Source organism: Rattus rattus, chromosome 16 (assembly GCF_011064425.1).
Source record: "Rattus rattus isolate New Zealand chromosome 16, Rrattus_CSIRO_v1, whole genome shotgun sequence".
Classification (NCBI taxonomy): domain Eukaryota; kingdom Metazoa; phylum Chordata; class Mammalia; order Rodentia; family Muridae; genus Rattus; species Rattus rattus.
In genome coordinates this window covers 8,614,052-8,632,420 of record NC_046169.1, presented here as the reverse complement: position 1 = coordinate 8,632,420, position 18,369 = coordinate 8,614,052, and the positions used below count along the sequence as shown (strand labels likewise).

At 52.1% G+C, this 18,369-nt stretch overlaps 1 protein-coding gene across 1 annotated transcript; it reads left to right on the top strand.

Moving 5' to 3' along the window:
* Positions 1-714: 714 nt before the first annotated feature.
* On the top strand, positions 715-12,166 carry Nptx2 (neuronal pentraxin 2). The gene is made up of 5 exons (XM_032886903.1): positions 715-1,330; positions 2,956-3,172; positions 8,133-8,377; positions 9,840-10,019; positions 10,799-12,166. Exons 1-5 carry the CDS (start codon positions 902-904, stop codon positions 11,024-11,026), a joined length of 1,299 nt encoding a protein of 432 aa, XP_032742794.1. The 5' UTR covers positions 715-901; the 3' UTR covers positions 11,027-12,166.
* Positions 12,167-18,369: the final 6,203 nt, after the last annotated feature.

The window sequence follows — 18,369 nt, the reverse complement described above, 5'->3', positions numbered from 1 at the left end:
AAATAAATAAGGCCATGCCTAGAAGGATGTCGACCCCGCACAAGACCCTTCGAGTGAACAAGTGACTACAACCTCCTGGTTTCCTGTGTTGGCATCCCCTCTTTTCTTGCAGCATCCAGGACCCATTTCTGTCCCTGCTGGCCTGAGTATTTGTTGTTGTTTTGTTTTGTTTTTTGTTTTGTTTTGTTTTTCCTCTTGAGTTCTCTGGGGTTGGGTCTGGGATTTGGAGACGCCTACGGATTGTCCTCCTCTGCAAGTGATCGTCGTGCTTCCTGCATCAGAACGAGGAAACCCACGCGGGCCGCGGGGGTGGCTCGCGTGGAAGACCCGGGTTCGAGTACCGCTGGGAGAATTTCTCCTTGGGAAGTGGAGTCATCTCCATCAGGGTTTCTCAGCCGGAAGCCGCGCCAACACCTCTCATCGTGGGCGTCCAGGTATCCCCGGGACTTCTCCGACCGTGAGGGGCCAGTCAACGCTTTCTATGACCGTTTCCGAAGCCAAATTTTCCTTTCCTAAGGAGCCTTGGGGACCCCGCACTCACGCTGCAGGAATCCGGCCCACGAAAGAGCCCAGCCTCCCCGGCCAGCTTAGAGATGCGCCCCCGCCCCGCCCTCCTCATGACGCGAACGCCGGCGGACCAATCAGGGAGCGCGGCGCGGGCCCCACGCGCCTGTGGCCCCACCCTCCAAGCTTAAGAAAGGGCGCGCGGGCAGCACCCCAGCCAGAACGCCGCGCAGAGCGGGGAGCACTATTCTGCGACGGCAGGCAGCGCTGGTGCTGGCGTTTCCCTGCTTGCACGCGGTTCCCTCGAGCGCCGCGCTCGGACCGACGTAGCCGGCCGCGAAGGCGCCCAGACGGCAAGCCAGCGACCCATGCTGAAGTGAGCGCCCAGGTCAGCGAGATGCTGGCGCTGCTGACCGCCGGCGTGGCGCTCGCCGTGGCCGCGGGACAAGCCCAGGATAACCCGATACCTGGCAGTCGCTTCGTGTGCACCGCGTTGCCCCCCGAAGCGGCGCGCGCCGGCTGCCCGCTGCCCGCGATGCCCATGCAGGGAGGCGCGCTGAGCCCTGAGGAGGAGCTGCGAGCCGCTGTGCTGCAGCTGCGCGAGACCGTCGTGCAGCAGAAGGAGACGCTGGGCGCTCAGCGAGAAGCCATCCGAGAACTCACCAGCAAGCTGGCCCGCTGTGAGGGACTAGCCGGCGGTAAGGCGCGCGGCACCGGGGCCACGGGCAAGGACACCATGGGCGACCTGCCGCGGGACCCCGGCCACGTCGTGGAGCAGCTTAGCCGCTCGCTGCAGACCCTCAAGGACCGCTTGGAGAGCCTCGAGGTAGCTGCGCGCGGTGGCATCTAGCGGGTGGAGGTTCCCCCGGGATCGCGGGACGGAGGGTGAGGGAAAAAAGGGTACGTGGGCTGGTTGGGCGCCCCCATCCACGGGGAGAGCGGAGTTCGGGGTTGGCTCCTGCTCTGGACCTTACTGGGATGGCATTCCTTCTCCTTGTCCTCTTCTGTCCCCTGGTTCGATGAGAAATGTGAAATCCTCCGCCACCTCTATCCGGTCACGCGTGGGGACTTACCCACTAGACTCACCGTGAACTTAACCGAGGTTTTTTGCTAAAGAACCCAGACCGCCAGGTCTGGAGGGCAATACCCGGTGACCCGGCAGCCTGTTTCCTCTTTGCAAACCTTCGCTCTCCGAAGCGGGACACGCTCCCGCTGCCTGTTCCCAGTGCTGAGGCAGTGCCCAGCCTGAGGTCAGCCGCCCCTAGGCATCTGGTGTTTTCTTTGACAAATTGGATCGGGGAGTGGGAGGACTGGGTTTGATCTGCAGAAGAGTGAAGGGGGAAAGCCAGCGACCCCAAAGTATGAACAAGCCCCTTATTAACCTCGAAGACGCCTCTATTCATCGAGTCAGAATTTTTAAGATGCCCTTAGCTATGACTTTAGAGGAACGGACTTTATCCCGCTGTCTTCTCCCGTGGGTAGTTTGGAACTTTGGGGCAGGGGAGAAATCGTCAATTAATTTTCATCTTCCTTCCCACCTTGTTTAAGAAGTGTGGACATTTCTGTTAACAGCATTTATCAAAAATGCCTATTAGCAAAATTGAGGTTTAAATTACAGGTGTTAATTATCGCTAAATTATCGGAGTGTTTCTTTTGGCATGATTGCTATATACAGTATTTCCAGCATCTGTGGATCCTATGAGTCATGATTACTGAGAGCTGACACTTCTTGAGTTCTAAGTGTGACTCAGGCATATTATTTAATTTTAACCCTTGTAATAGAGAACGGCACGAGGCAGGTCCAGTTTTCTACAGTTTATACTCTGGAACACTGGGACACAGAGATTCAGGAGCTTGCCAAGGGTTCATGGCTGAGGGTGGCTGGCTGCTTCCGAGCCAGCGTGACGGCAGAGGAGTGAGAGAAATAGGAAGTGAGGGTTTGGATACAGTGTTAAAAAACGGAGCTGTCTTTTAGTAACGTCTTGTCCCAGGAATATCTCAGAGCCCGTTTGCCCTTGTGCCATTTTGGAACTTGGGGGACCGTGTTCCTTTCTAGATGAAAGCTGACTTGCTTTGAGTCCCAATCATTAACTGTTTGAAAAGAAAACTCTTGCCTGTGTTCGGGGCTCTGTATGACACAGAATTATAGACGTTGGCTGAATTTTTAGGCTTTTTGGTAAGAGGAGAAAAGCAGCTTTTGAAGAGGAGAAAGTGAGATTCACAAGTTTCAAATATTGAAGGGAAGTGATTTTTGTCTGACTTTGAAAGCCTTTCCCTACCAAAAAAAAAGGGGGGGGGGCATCAGTGAAATGTTCTCTTTTGAGCCACGGGCACAAACCGATGCCCCTTGGAAGCTCCTCGCTGTGTGGCTGTGCGCTTGGGTCACTGGAGCTGCGTGTCACAGTTTCTATTCAACTGGCCTGAATCTCTCTCCCTCCCACCCTTCCCAAGCTCCAACTCCACACCAACGCGTCTAATGCCGGGCTGCCGAGCGACTTCCGAGAGGTGCTCCAGCGGAGGCTGGGGGAGCTGGAGAGGCAGTTGCTACGCAAGGTGGCCGAGCTGGAAGACGAGAAGTCCCTGCTCCACAATGAGACCTCGGCTCACCGGCAGAAGACAGAGAACACACTGAATGCACTGCTGCAGAGGGTGACTGAGCTGGAGAGAGGTGGGTGCCGGGTGCCTGATGCTCTCAGTCTGACAGTGGCCTCCTTTTTACCACCACGTCAGGCAGATCTAGGATTTCCATTTATGGGCAGCCGTGAAGCAGGGGTAGTGGCACAACATGGAGGTCATCCTTAGATGTTTGGGTGCGTGACACAGACTGACCGCTCACAGGGATTAGCTCCTAGCCCTACCAGCGTTAACCCCTGGGGAAACAAAGGCCCTCAGGACCTGCTTGGGTAAGCAGCCTGACCGCTGACCTCCTGCTGGATGGGCAGTTTAGCAGCCTTTTAACTCTGGGCAGCCTGTGGAATTCTGGGTTGGTGGTGAAGGGTATAGAACGATAATCTCAGATTCACGAAGATGACAGAGGCAATTTCAACATCGTGACTGACAGGAGACCACCCAATAGAAAGCTGTCCCTCAACCCTTGTGGGCAGGGTCAGATGAAGGAGGGCATGAGCTAATTGGCGTCCCACAATGCCTTCCTGTTTTCTGGTTTTTTTTTTTTTTTTTTTTTCACTTGCTTTTCTTATAAAGGGATTAAGAAGGCCACTTATCTATTTGACTTATGTTCTGGGTTTTTTCTTTTTTTTTCCTCCTTGAAACAGCATCTCATTAAATAGCCTAACCTGGCCTTCGGCCTGCCATCCGCCTGCCTCAGCCTCCAAATGCTGGGATTACCAGTTCGTGCTGCCCTCTCTGACTTGACATTGATTGTTGAGTTTTCAAAATGGTTTCTTCTCTGTCTTACTTCTACTGCTAGGTGACATCGGGAGACTCACTGGGTCTCAGAGTCTTCTTCAAAGGCAGAGCAACTGCCTCTGAGTCTTTCCTGCTTGCCAAGAGGGAGAGCAGCTCCCCCCCTCCCCCCACACACAGTCACAGTGGATCCTTGAGAGGCTCAAGGCCATGGAGTGAACACAGTAACTGAAAAGGGGTAACTAGGATCAGAGGGGAGGGACTTGGTGGCTATGCACCTTCCTTGGCACAGTGGTCAGCTTGCCAGCAAGGAGACAGCTCAGTCAGTATAAATACAGAGAACGGACATAGTACCGGGTAGTATGCTAAACGCACCACCCATTTCACAGATGAGAAAGTGCTCACCACCCAGGCAGACAAATTTCCTGTACGGATGCTCCCACTGAGGCACTTGTCACAGGGACATAAGCCCGAGCCTCCCCATTATCTGGTCTTGAACCCTAGGCCAGTGGAAAAGCCTGTTGCTGTACTTAGTAGCTTTTCCACCTTTTCTAAACCGGAAGGGATAGTCAAGGCTCAGGCCAGCCATGATGGTTCTGACACACACACTCTTGCCCCTTGGTTCTTAATGAAAGCTCACAGCTGAACAGGCCACCAGACGCTGGGCTAACAAGAGCCAAGCCTCTGTACAACAGTGGTTTAGGGAGCACTTGAGCTCCCTCATACTGTACACACACATGCGTGCACACACACCAGCCCACGCACACATAGGAGTGTGTGTGTACGCATGTGGGTGTTTTGCTTACATGCATATGTGTACCACATTTGCACCTGGTGCCCATGGAGCCTAGAGAGGGATGTTCGACCCCTTGGGCTGGAGTTAGAGATGATCGTGAGCTCCCTATGGATGCAGAGAGACGAGCCCAGGTCCCCTGCAGGATCAACAGTATTGTTAATTGCTGAGCTGTCTCCAGCCCCAGACTTGCCTTTGACTCCCCCACCACAGGAATGCTAGACTTTTTCCTTGTGTTCCACCTACTCAATTCTGGAATGAGTCTTAAAGGAAAGTGACCATCTGGTAAGCCATTTGCTTCTGGGCACTTCTGAGTTTAAGCTCATTCTGCTTTATGTCCACGGCAGAAGGGTGTGTACATACTCAGCCCCCAAAGTGCACCATGAGGTAAGCTCCACCAGGTTCCTTAGAAGCATCCAGCCGAGCCCCATAGAGGCTCCAGCATGTGGCCGGTTAGGAAGACTCAGGAATGTCTGTCTTTTGGTCCATCCTTCTACATCAGGTAAAAGCCAGATGCTTGGCTATGGTTCTGTATCTTCCTCTCTCAGCCCAGGACAGGAGTCATGTCAGGTTCACATGAGGCAATGATGATGCTTTCGGTCTTTGCAGACTGGAGAAGTCCGGTAGCGATCCCAGGGAAGAAACGGCTTTTAACCCTACAGGGCACGAAGCTCTTTATAGCCCAGAGCCCGTGTCCTCAGTATACCCATTTCTCTTGTCTGGGAGACCTTTCGTCTGTAACAGCTTCAGAGTCTGGGCCCTCAGACCAGGGGCAGCTGTCTGGGTGCTGAATCCACCAACATTAGCGCTGAGAAACCAGAACTTCCTCCTTCAAAGCTCCAGACTGCCCGCCCCCTCCTTAGGCTTGTCCACCACCTGCAGTTTCTGATTTATTGGTCAAGCCTTTTAATTCCTTAATTGGTTCTAACTAAGTTTCTCTGAACCTCCAAGCTGTTTTATTCAAATAAAGGGTACCCGTCATCAGGCTAGAGCCCCTTCCTTGCCTCTCAGCTCTCCCAGCTCTAATTAAACCTATCGTTGTCACCAACCTAATGATATTACCGACCCTGAGTCTTATTAAATTGGCAGGCCTGCCCACCTGTGAGCATAGAAGCCATTTCTCCTTATTAGATAATGATGCCTCCATTAAGAGCACAGCCATTTGCCACTCGAAGACTGAGCGCCAGTGGCTGCGTGTAGTGGAGTGACAGACTTCTGGCCCTGTTGGTTCAGGAGCTGGGTGACCTTAGATAAGTCATTTCTCTGAAGCCTCAACACAACGACCAGTTCAACCTACAAAACGGGAGTGGGCGTTGTCTGGGTCTGTGTTTTTCTTCAGCATAATGAGGGGCAAGCCCTTGCTTTCTTGGTGGCTTGCTTCAGGCGCTTCAGACAGTCAGGTCTCCAAGTCTGGGCAGGTGCTCCATAGCCCACAGCCTGTTTTGAGAGATACCTACCCTGGGGGGTCAGGAAGGATCAAGGAGACTAGTGACCACAGAAATACTAGCTAGAAAATCCAGAGGGATCAGAAAGGTGACCTGGACGCTGCTGCTGGGCTGTGCAGGAGACCTCTTCAGGTGAGGCCTGAGGCCTGGAACTTTTCAATCTTGGAATATCGTGATGGAGTAAGGTTGTCTGATGTGTGGCCCTTTAAGGCTTACTAAGTAGTTGTTGAACGAGTGGCAGGATCTGATCCTTATGCACAAGGGAAGCAAGCTGTCGTTAAGGCCTTTCAGAGAACCGTGTTGCTTCCTGCAAACTTTGGGCAACAGAGCTGTTACATTAATCTGAGCTTAGGTCAAGATGATACTAAAAGTTCCAGGCCCTGTAAGAGCTCGTTTTCAAAAGACTTCAGATGTGCTGTGTACAGGAGGACAGCCTGAGATGGGGGGACGGGGGGAGGGGAGGTCTTACCACGAACAGTAAGGCCTGGAAGGTCTAAAGGTCTGGCCAGGTGTTAGCCTGAGGGGAGCAGCCCTGCGTGCATCTGTCTCCCCAACCCCCACTCCACGTTCCAGAAAACAGTCCAGCAATGCAGTCTTCTCTTGAGAAGGAAAGGCTATGTCTGGAGCAAAGGGTTTCCCAGCAGGGACTGAGACAAACTGTCCCTTCTGAGGAAAGCTGTAGGGTGCACCTCAAGCCTGACTCCTTTGCCTGAGCAGTGGTAAGCATTTACTATGGCAAGCGATGCAGGTTTACAAGTGTTTACTGAGTGCACCGGTCCCCAGAGACATTCCTCCCCAATCCCTGGTCCCTTGGGTTTCAAAGCCTGCCCTTAAGAAAGAAGACAGAGGGACAGAGTGCTCAAGGAAAGATGGGAAGAAATAAGACACGGTTGAGGAAGAACAAGAAAATTAAATCCAGTGTCTCTAAACCCTTCCTCCCCTTTGTAGTCATTGAGACTGTGAGGCTCAGTGGTGATCAGAGAGGACCGGAATATTGGGTGTTTTGTTTTTGTCTGAGTTACTGGTGGATTCAAAGAAGCCTCTTGCTGGCTGTGGGAGCGTGTGTGTGTGTGTGTGTGTGTGTGTGTGTGTGTGTGTGTGTGTGTGTACGCCCCCAGTACTTGCTAGGTGTCATAGTCAGGGTTTGTATTCCTGCACAAAACCCCAAGACACTAGGCTTTGTGAGTTCAAAGCCAGGCTGGGCTACAGGTTACATAGCAAGGCCTTTACTCAGAAATAGATAGGAATGAAGAGGTCTCTTAAATTTTGTATGTGTATGTATATGTACATAGGCATATGTATGTATGCTGTGTGTGGAGACCAGAAGAGAGCATTAGATCCCCTGAAACTGGAGGTACAGATGGTTGTGAGTTGATGTGTGACTACTGGAAGTTGAACCTGAGCTCTTAAGTGTGCTTAGCTGCTGGGCCATCTCTCCAGCTCTGAGGCCTCTTTCCCTATCCTAAATGGTGGAGTAGGCTGGATATGGGCGTGCACACCTTCAATCCCAGCACTTAGGAGGCAGAGGCAGAGGATGGCGGATCTGAGTAGGAATTACAGGATAAAAGTACACAGTGAGACCGTCTCAAAAAAGGAAAGGGAAAAAAAACGTAGAGACAAGTTCTCTACCGTGTCTAGTGTATTCCTCACAATATATTCCTCTTCCTTCACACCTCTGGGAGCATCCTGGAGGCCATGTTCTTGCTGGTACCTCCCCCTGGATTCTCACCAGAAGGTCTCAAGTCACAGGCTTCTTGTGATTCTTTACTCTACCCTTGTCTTCCTCTTGCCACTGTCTTAGAAGAAATCCCCCACCCCCTTCCCCTTTTCCCCTTCTATTCTCTGTGGGCTGATTTCCCCCACTAGAATGTAGGCTCCTAGGAGTCAAGGACTGTCCCTAGGACTGCTGGGCTTGGGCACTGTGACCAGGAGCTGGAGTGCTTTAGTTCTGCCTGAGTGATGGGTCCTGGTGAGGGGTACGTGGCCCAGGCTACCCTGCTGTAACCTCTCTTCCTTCCACCCAGGCAACAGTGCATTCAAGTCACCAGATGCATTCAAAGTGTCCCTCCCTCTCCGTACAAACTACCTATACGGCAAGATCAAGAAGACGTTGCCCGAGCTGTATGCCTTCACCATCTGCCTGTGGCTGCGGTCCAGCGCCTCGCCAGGCATCGGCACGCCATTCTCCTACGCTGTGCCTGGGCAAGCCAATGAGATTGTGCTGATAGAGTGGGGTAACAATCCCATAGAGCTGCTTATCAATGACAAGGTGAGGCCAGCTAGAACCCCACCCTGGTGTCCCCGGGAGTAGACCCTGCGGGACGTCATAGCCTGACTGGCTTTGGCAAGCCTATGGGGAGCCTAGCTCTGGGTCTGGCCAACAATAGGCAGTTGAGCATCCACACGTCACAGGAGTGGAAGGAGTAGGAAGGCAGGACCCCACATACACAGGCAGCCTTTGTGGCTCTCCGTAAACGCTGTGGTCGAGGGTACCTGGGTGTAGATATACATTTTAAAGGGATTGGGTTTATTGCGATAAAATGTACACTTAACTGAGCTTTTAAATGGACGTTCAGTTTTAACTGGCCTTGACGAATGCAGACAGCTATATAATCACATCACAATTAACGTATAAAACAGTCCCACTGCCACACTGCACCATGTACTCTGTCATTAACTCCTGCCCAGCCTTTTTCAGCCCCGGCAACTGTTCCTTCTGCCCCATAGCCTTGCCTTTATCAGAGCAGATGCTCTGTTTCCACAGGCAGTAAGGACCGTGGTCTCCGTGAAGTACAGAGTTTTAGCCTCTGACCACTCACCACCTAGCTGGGTGTGGTGGTGCACCTTTTAAGAGTTTGGAAAGTTAATGCAGGATGGCTGAATTTAAAGCCAGCTTGTGCCACACAGCAAACCCTGTCTTTAGCCAAAACAAATGAATCTTTTCTCCTCAAGTCAGATCCAACACGATAAAAGAGTGCCCTTAGTCCAGCATTTGAGTGGCTGCCCCTGCTGTAGATGGTCCAGGTCCAGCCTCCATTTGGGATGGGTGAAGAAGAGACCCTCGCCTGTCTGTGACCTTTGTCAAAGTGCCGCTGGGTGGAGTTTGTCTACTCTGGGAGCACTGCAGAAGTTGGAAGTTCTGTGGGACGGAGCGAGCCTTCCAGGCTTCTAGCAGGAACAACTTTCCTGAGCCAAGGATTTATTGTTCTAAATAACACTGTAATCCCTGAGAGCCTTGTTTCCTCTCCCTTTAGACCTCTTGTAAACATCCAAGTCCTGGGAGGGAGACTGCAGGTTGCTAGGAGACCAGCAGTAACAACAGCACAGACCTGAGCTCACGGGCGTCTGGGGCTTGCCTGTAGTTGAGGGTGGGGTCTGTATGTGCACACTCATGTACTATGCTCACACACACATGCATGTAGAGGCCCCCTGCCCTCCCCTTGACAGAGGCAAGGCTTCTACACACACACAGGTCTCTCAGTGCTGCCTGTCGGGTTCCACACAGAGCCCAGGCCAGCATGGGAGTCAGGAGCCAGGCCCAGAACCAAGAATGTCCATTGTCCTGAGGCTTTGCCAACCAAGTGGGGCTTGATGTGTCACTTCTCAGACAGGGAAGGGAATCCCAGCGGGAATCCTGGGCTGTGGAAAGGAGTAACCGGTGACATTCCTTCCCTGGAGGATCCCATGGGACCCAGACCTGCCGAGTCTCACCTGCGTGTTGATCCCCACAGGTCGCACAGCTGCCCCTGTTTGTCAGCGATGGCAAGTGGCACCATATCTGCATCACCTGGACCACTCGAGACGGCATGTGGGAAGCATTCCAGGACGGGGAGAAGCTGGGCACCGGGGAGAACCTGGCACCCTGGCACCCCATCAAGCCAGGGGGTGTGCTCATCCTGGGGCAGGAGCAGGTGGGTACTCTCACGGATGCTGCAAAGGAGGCTGCCCACCCCAACGCCCTGGCATCCCCTTCCTTGCTCTTGCCCAAGGTATCTGTCTCCCAGACCCTGCCACTGTGTCCCTGACAGCCAGCCCGCCCCATGAGTGAGCTCCCTGACTGAGAGAGGACAAAGAGCTGTGGAATGTCCTTGTAGTCACAGGGTCACCTAGTGGCTTGGGTTCAGCTGCCTTGTGGGGTACACACTATAGGAAAGCATCTCCAGTGTCCCTGTGTCCCTGTGAGTCCCTGTATTTGGCCTCTCCTGGTACACAGTGGTACAAGTGACATCTTCCTGGACCTATTTGCTCAGGATCCCAGGATCGAGCAAAGACCACTTAGGAGACGTCCAGTGTGCCTGGGGGGGAGGGAGGCGAGGGAGGAAACATGATCTGGGACACTCGCTATCCTGTGAGGGTGACAAAGGAGCTGCGGGTCCCAGGCAGGGCAGAGCTAACTAGCGTATTGATCACAAAGCACGTAGGGGGCCTTGCAGTCTCCTCGGGTCCACTGCTTCTCCCCTGCAAGGAGCTGAGAGTCAGGCTTTAGGCGACTGTCATTCCCTCCTGCCTCAGTTTCCCCTGTGTAAAGCGGGGGGGGGGGGCTATAGTAAAGCCATTTCCAAGACCTCAAATGCCATGGGGCTTCAGGACCTGTAGAATACATTGTTCCCTCCATCTTGCTTTCCTGGAGAGTCAGGAGGGCCCGTTCTGTTTGTCAGCCTATCCCAAAGTGCCCGTTTCCACTTTCCAGGACACTGTGGGAGGCAGATTTGATGCCACACAGGCCTTCGTTGGAGAGCTTAGCCAGTTCAACATATGGGACCGTGTCCTCCGGGCACAAGAAATCATTAACATCGCCAACTGCTCCACAAACATGCCTGGAAACATCATCCCATGGGTGGACAACAATGTCGATGTGTTTGGAGGGGCTTCCAAGTGGCCTGTGGAGACGTGCGAAGAGCGTCTCCTGGACTTGTAGCTACCTTCTCCCTGTCCCAGAGGCCAAGAGCGGGCTGTTCTGGGGAGTTCAAGGCATCTATTCCCGAGTTCAACTGACATCTCTGGCCTGAGCAGGAAAGAGTCAGAGCCCCTAAGGCAGGCTGTGTGGCCTCCTTTGTCTTAGGCTCCTATGTTCTTACTGCTTTGTTCTTTGGTGGGAAGTGACCGAAGCCCTGGGAAGAGTCCTGAGCCACTTCCTGCTGGGGTTTCTAGAAAAGTCTGTGAGCCTCTCTGCCCCTCCTGTAAATGCTAGTGCAACCCAGCCCTGCCTGTCATTTTGGATCCTTGGTGTCTCGTGTGTGCTTCCCGTCTGTCCCCTTTGATGGCTGTGTGGTCATCCTGCCCGGGTGGCCTGAGTCCCTTGTGTGTGTAGCACATCCCTGCTTTTGACTGAACACAGTGCACAGAAGCTACCGCCCCTGAAACAGGGTCTCTCCCTCGGTGTCATGTGCACTCTGGTCTCTCCCTCTGAGGGGACTGCAGCTGCTAGAGGGCCAGCTGCCCAGACAGTCCCCAGCATCCCCAAAGCAGACCCTCCACCATGGAGAAAGTCCCCCCACAGTCTCCCCACCCTCTGTCCACCTCTCAGACCCCACGCTTCTAAGGACCATTGCTGGGTTGGCTTTGAAAAGCTGCTCCTCTCATCTGGTGCCAAAAGTTCATTTGCAGCTTCTACACCGTTCTGTGTGGTTTGGGGATTGACTTTATTCCCCACAAAAGAGGAACAGCCATTAGAAGCCAGCCTCCCCTCCTTTTGATGCTCAGCCCACTGTGAAGAGTGAGCTTGCTTGTAAGCCACATTGGTTCCTGTGAGCATCTGACTCTCCCCCGTCCAGTATTTCCCCCGGAACTGGAGATTCGAGTGCCATTCGGCTGCTACTTGCTTAGTGACTCCAGGCTGCATCATGTATCATAATTTATTTTAAAGACAAAGTGATTCAGTGGGGAAATTTATAAAGCTATAAATATTATATATTTTATTTTTCATACATGTTTAAAGTGCAGATCCATGGATGTTCCATTTGTAGGACCAGCTTGACGTGCCCATCCTGACATTGTATGCCACAAGAGCTCTTGTGATGATGGAATTTTGATTAAAGTGCACTGGAAGATGCTTTGAGCTTTGTTCTCTCTCTACTCTCCCCCCCCCACACACTCTTGTTCTCCTCTCCCCCCACCTCTCTCGAATACACACACACACACAGCCTGAACCCAGCAGGTCTGGGAGGGGTGGGGCTTTGTGCTTCCTGGTTAATGCCTGGCCGCTTTGGTTTATGGAGAGCTAATTCGGTTGGGGATTTGGCTCAGTAGTAGAGGGCTTACCTAGGAAGCGCAAGGTCCTGGGTTCAGTCCCCAGCCCCTGGGGGGAAAAAAAAAAAAAAAAAAAAAGAGCAGGAGACCTAACCCCAGCGGACAGAGTCACGGCTGTATCTGAAGGACATGGAGTGTTGATACTTGAGGTAGGACATTGTCCAAGTGTGTCCCCCTCCTTCAGCATCGAGCTGTGGGAGTCCAGCAGACTGTCTGTCCCCAGACCGTCCAAGGACTCCTGAGCTCTCTCTGTCCGTATCTCTGTATAGATGCTCTTGCTGCATCCCATTGAGTTCTTTAACACAGCTCTCTGAAAGCCAATCTCAATTCACAGGGGAGTTCAAAGTACAGTGAAAAGTGGCATTTGAGTGTGTGTGTGTGTGTGTGTGTGTGTGTGTGTGTGTATGTGGAGGCTGTCATTCTTTAAGGATTATCCACCTTAAAAATCTTTGCATGTGTGTATATATGTGTGTGTGTGTACGCGCGTGCATGCGCGTGCGCACACATGCATGTGTGTGAACCATTGAGTTTATGTGTAGTCGTCAGTGGAAAGCCTTAGGTGTGGGTCCTTTCCTTCCACCTCGTTTGAAACAGGGTCTCTTGTTTGCCTCTGTGTTCAGGCTAGCTCGCGTCTCATTTCACCATAGGACAGCTCGGGTTACAGATACTTCTGTGTACTCTGCTCCTCAAGCTTGCACGGCAAGAGCTTTATCGACTTGGCAATCTCTTCAGCCCCCTCCCCCACTTGTTAATTAGTGTCAAGACTCTCACTGACCCGGATCTCCCAAAGTAGGCTCAGCTGCCTGTCTCCTCTTCAGCACTGGGCATAGAACCCAGGTCCTTTTGCAAGCGCTTTATCAAGTGAGTGTTCTTCAGCCCAAGTTTTGGGCTCCTATAGTGAAAGGCAGACCAGAGTCACAGCCAGCCTTTGGACCTGGAGGCCTTGTGCCTTCTCCTGCTCTCTCCTATTCACCCCTGCCTTCTGCAGGCCCAGATGCCACCGCGTCTTCCCAGAGGCCCTTCTGTGTGCCCACCTGGCTCTGACTGGCACGGTGACCGTCTCCTTACTGCCACCACTTTCCATTTGTGTATCCACTCTCTTGCCAACTGCAGAGCAATGTTTTCAATTATGAGGAGGCGCCATCTAACAGTGGGGCCACCTGACATCATATGCCAGAGATACTTAATTCTGAGGCTCAGTGGGACTCAGCCTCCCAAACCAAGACTGGTGGGTCATAGGGGTCTCTGAAGTCTATTTTCAATGTGAATTATTACTTGGCAGACTGAACATCATTAGTGTCGGGTAGAACATGAAATTAGGCCAGATGCCCTGCTTGGGGGCCTTTGGAGTTCTACGTGATTAGGCTGGTGGAGAGCAGTTTATTTTTAATCCCTTTCATGTTGAGACTACCAGCCAGGCAGCTCTCCATGGAAAGGTACCTAGTGGGGAAAGGGGAGATGGTTCAGTCCCAGTCCGTAAAGTGCTGTGCAAGCAAGTGTCGAGCAGATCCCCAACACCCATGTTTTCTAAAGCTGAGAACAAGGTCTCCTATAACACCTAGCACCTATAACACCAGTTCTAGTTGGGGCTGGGGGGGAGTGGGAGTCAGGGGAATCCCTGGAGCTTATTGGCTGGCTAGCGTAGCCAATTGGTGAGCTCCAGGTTCAGCGAGCTGCACTGTCTCAAAGTACAAGGTGGAGAGTGAGAATGGAAGAAACCAAATTCACCTCGGGTCTGCATGTACTCTTGGGTGCACAACCACCCCAATCCCCACACACATTTAAGATGCCTTGGGAGTTTTTCATTGCCAGGTACTGAGCTGACTCACCTCGGTCTCTTGGTGCTGCCTCTCGGGAAGCCCTGCTCAGCCAGACTGCTTCCTTCCTGTGACTGAGGCAGCTTGGGGACTCAGAGTATGGGATCACAAAGTACTTCCTGTTTACCTGCCCCTACCCCACCCCCACTGCTCCGTCCTTATCTTACTGGTCCTACCCCTCATACACTTGACTGCATAGAGAAGTACCACCCATGCAGACCAAGGAGATGGCTCAACTGGCAAAGTACAGACCTAGCAAGCAGCACAGGAACCTGAGTTCAATTCCCAGGACCCACATTTTAAATGCTGGACATGGGGACAGCCATGGTGTCCCACACCTTTAATCCCAGTATTTGGGAGGCAGAGGCAGGACGGTCTTTCTGAGTTTGAGGCCAACCAGAAAACACAGCGGGACCCCATCTGAGAAAAAAATTAAGAAGTTAAAAAACATGAAGAGACACACGTGTAATCTCAGCCACCTGGCCACCCAGTCTAGCCTAAGAGAGTTCCGAGCCACTGTGAGGCCTTTGTTTCCAAAAGGAAGACTGGACAGCCTTGCTGAAGAAGAGGGTGGAGGAATGTAAGAGTCGTGGGATCAGGAGTTCTGTGGAATGCGCTCTTCTGGACCAGACATGGGTTTGGCCGTAGTGAACTTACGGCAGCTGTGCTTCCTGTTTTAGGATTACTATGGCTCTGAGAAGATACCATGGCCAAGGCAACTTACAGGACTAAAGCATTTCACTGTGTGCTTGCTTACAGTTTCAGAGGATCGACCCATGATCATCACGGGAGGAAACATGGTGGCAAGCATGTAGGCATGACGTTGGAGCAGTAGCTGAGAGCTTACATCTGAGAGGGAGGGAGGGAGGGAGAGAGAGAGAGAGAGAGAGAGAGAGAGAGAGAGAGAGAGAGAGAGAAAGAGAGAGAGAGAGAGACACATCTCAAAGCCCATTCCCATCGACACACATCCTAATCCTTCCTAAATACAACTGGGGACCAAGCATTCAAAGGTGAACTAATGGGGTCCGTTCTCATTCAAACCACCAGTTACCTACACAAGACCTGCACAGGATCAACCCAGGAAGGTAAGTCAACCCTCCAACAGGCAGCAACAGTTGGATCCAGAGACGACATGAAGGGGCCTGGGGAATGTGTTGAGGGTAGCCAGTGGGCGGGGTTCGGGGTGGGGTGGGTATGACCAAGATACATTGTCTACTTAAATGAAGTGAGAGAGTAAATAAAAGATGTTCTATTAAAAACAAAAACAAACAAACAACAAATAAAACCAGTTGGGCTGCTCTTGAGGAATACCACCCAGAGTTGACCTCTGACCGACACACACACTTTCACACTCACGCATATCAGCCGTAGAATCCAGTGAGTCCCTAGGGTCTTGAGCTTCCCATCTGAAGATGGACTCCGTCAGTTTGCCAACTGAAAATACTTACTTTTGCTTGCCGCTGAAGAGCGTCTGTCTCCACAGGGAGCTTGCTCCTCCCTTAATTGGGGTGGAGTAGGACCCCTTGAATTGTCTTGTTGGTTAAGGGTCACTATGGAAACCAGATGATCAATGACTCATTATTCAGAAAGTGATAAAACAGCAGCTAAAACCGAGGTAGACTGGCACCAGGTGAGAAGAGGCTGCTGCTGGTTCTCTCAGATCCAGGAAGCAGTGCCAGCTCTCGCTGTACGGGAGGTCTTGGCGAGAACAGATGGCAACCGCCCTTCTGAGCCCAGGTATTATTCATTTTATCAGTGTGTGTGTGTGTGGGGGGTTGTGTGGTTGTGTGTGTGGTGTGTGTGTGTGTGTGTGTTGTGTGTGTGTGTGTGTGTGTGTGTGTGTGTGTGTGTGTGGTTGTGTGTGTGGTTGTGTGTGTGGTTGTGTGTGTGGTTGTGTGTGTGTGGTTGTGTGTGTGTCTCTGTGTGTGTGTGGGTGTATATGTGTGTGTGTGTGGGTGTGTGTGTGTGTGTGTGTCTCTGTGTGTGTGTGTGTGTGTGTGTGTGTGTGTGTGTGTGTCTGTGTGTGTGTGTGTGTGTGTGTCTGTGTGTGTGTGTGTGTGTGTGTGGTTGTGTGTGTGTATGTGGTGTGTGTGTGGGTGGGTGTTGTGTGGGTGTGTGTGTGTGTGTGTGTGGTATGTGTGTGTGTGTGGTGTGTGTGGTTGTGTGGTTGTGTGTGTGTGTGGGTGTATGTGGTTGTGTGGTTGTGTGGTGTCTGGTTGTGTGGTTGTGTGTGGTTGTGTGTGTGTGTGGTGTGTGTGTGTGTGTGTGTGTGTGTGTGTGTGTGTGTGTGCAAGCGTGCACTCTCGGCATCTCGGGCATGTATGCTCCATGGCACTCATGTGGAAAGCAGAGGAAAACTTATGGGAGTTGGTTGGTTCCCTCTTCCTAACTGTGTGGGTCCCTGGGATGTAACTCAAGCTGTCAGGCTCGGCTGACACCTTCCCTTGCTGAGCACTCTCACGGGCCGTGTTTTGATGGTATTACTGGGAGCTGGTAGACTATAGGAAGTAGAGCCAAGTTCCAGCAGATAGCATCATCCTCTCTCTCTCTCTCTCTCTCTCTCTCTCGACAGATGCTTTGCTCACACACACTATCTTTGACGTGATATCCTTCCCATGTCCGATGCTCACTGGGGCTGGACTGGCGGGAGGGAAGCCTAGCCAGATGGGTATGGGTGGGTGCAGGCAGGATCTTGGTCCACAGCGAGTGCAAGGGCAAAGAACTCACATCGAGAAACAGCTTCAGAGAATGGTTCAATTTAGTGGGAAGAACAAAGATTATTTAAACCTTTGGGGTATCAGTAGGGGCTACTGGAGTGAGTGTACACCACTGACTGCAGCCAGGGTGCTGGGGATGTCTCATGAGGAGGCCTTATATGGGGAAAGGAAGCCTAACCTGGCTACCTGCCTACCTGCCCCGTGACCTTCCTCCCTTCCTCCTCTAGTGAGGAAAAGATGGGGACCACAGGACTAAGTGTGCTTGGAAATGCAGGCCTGCAGCGTGGGGTTTGGGAGAACAATCTCAGGATGAGATTTCTGGGCCTTGGACACACTTCGACCCCACTCTTGTTCCAGGCCTGCTCTTCCTGGTCCCGTGGTTCTCAGGCCCGACCTCTGCCCCTTTTGTTTTATAAAGGAGAAGGATCATAGTCATCAGCCTCTAGGTTTGGAATGGTTGGGTACTGAATCAGAACCTGGATTGGTAGTGGCTTGGGCAATGTTGGTTTACTTGTTAGAAACTGGATGGAACAGGAGCCCAGAGAAGGAAAGTCCCAATGTCCTGTATGGGGCCAAGGAAGGGAAGAAACAAAGCCACCAGAGGGTTTGAGTACCAAGGTACCTGGGGCATAGTGAGCTCAGAGATCTCAGCAGAGATCCGTAAGCACCTGTGTGCTCTGTTCATCAAGTCCATATTCATTAACACAGAAACAACACCACCCCCACCCACCCCGTGTCCAATCCCCACTTCCTGTCCAATGTAAGTCCCTTCCTGTTCAGCAGTTAGTAAGTCCAGAGCTCTCCCATTTTGTAGAGCTACTCCCGAGAGGGAGACGATCTGTTGAGGGAGGGACTCAAGATTGTCCATGGTGGAAGACGTGACCTGGTGACACTTGTCCTGGAAGACGCCAGTGTTTGCATGAGGGCTGTTCCAGCAGCTCCTGTGGTGGCCAGCTAGACAGTAAGAGCTAGACTGATGAGGGATGAAGATTTCCTTTTTTTTTTTTTTTTTTTTTTTTTGGTCCCCTCCCCGCTGTAAGGCAAGTTCTTCAGGGTCATAGCGATAAGCCTGGGGGTACAATCAGTACGGGAGTACAGAAACCTTGAAAGAGGGTTTAACTCAGGAACTGGTAATGCTATCACACCAGAGAAGGGAGGAAGGCTAACATGTATCGGATTGATGACCTTGACGTTGTGGGAACATGAAGGATGGAACCTCAATGAGGGCCCTACACGGCAAAGGGGAAGGATAGATTAAAAGGAGGAATGTCTAAGCCCTCAGAAACCAAGAACTGAAGGAAGCCTTCCTCCTTTGTAGTGATTTTCTTTCTTTTTTTTTTTTTTTTTTTTTTGGAGCTGGAGACCGAACCCAGGGCCTTGCGCATGCTAGGCAAGCGCTCTACCGCTGAGCTAAATCCCCAACCCCTGTAGTGATTTTCCTTAGGTATTCTTGTCACAGTTGGTGCAAAGCAGGCTGC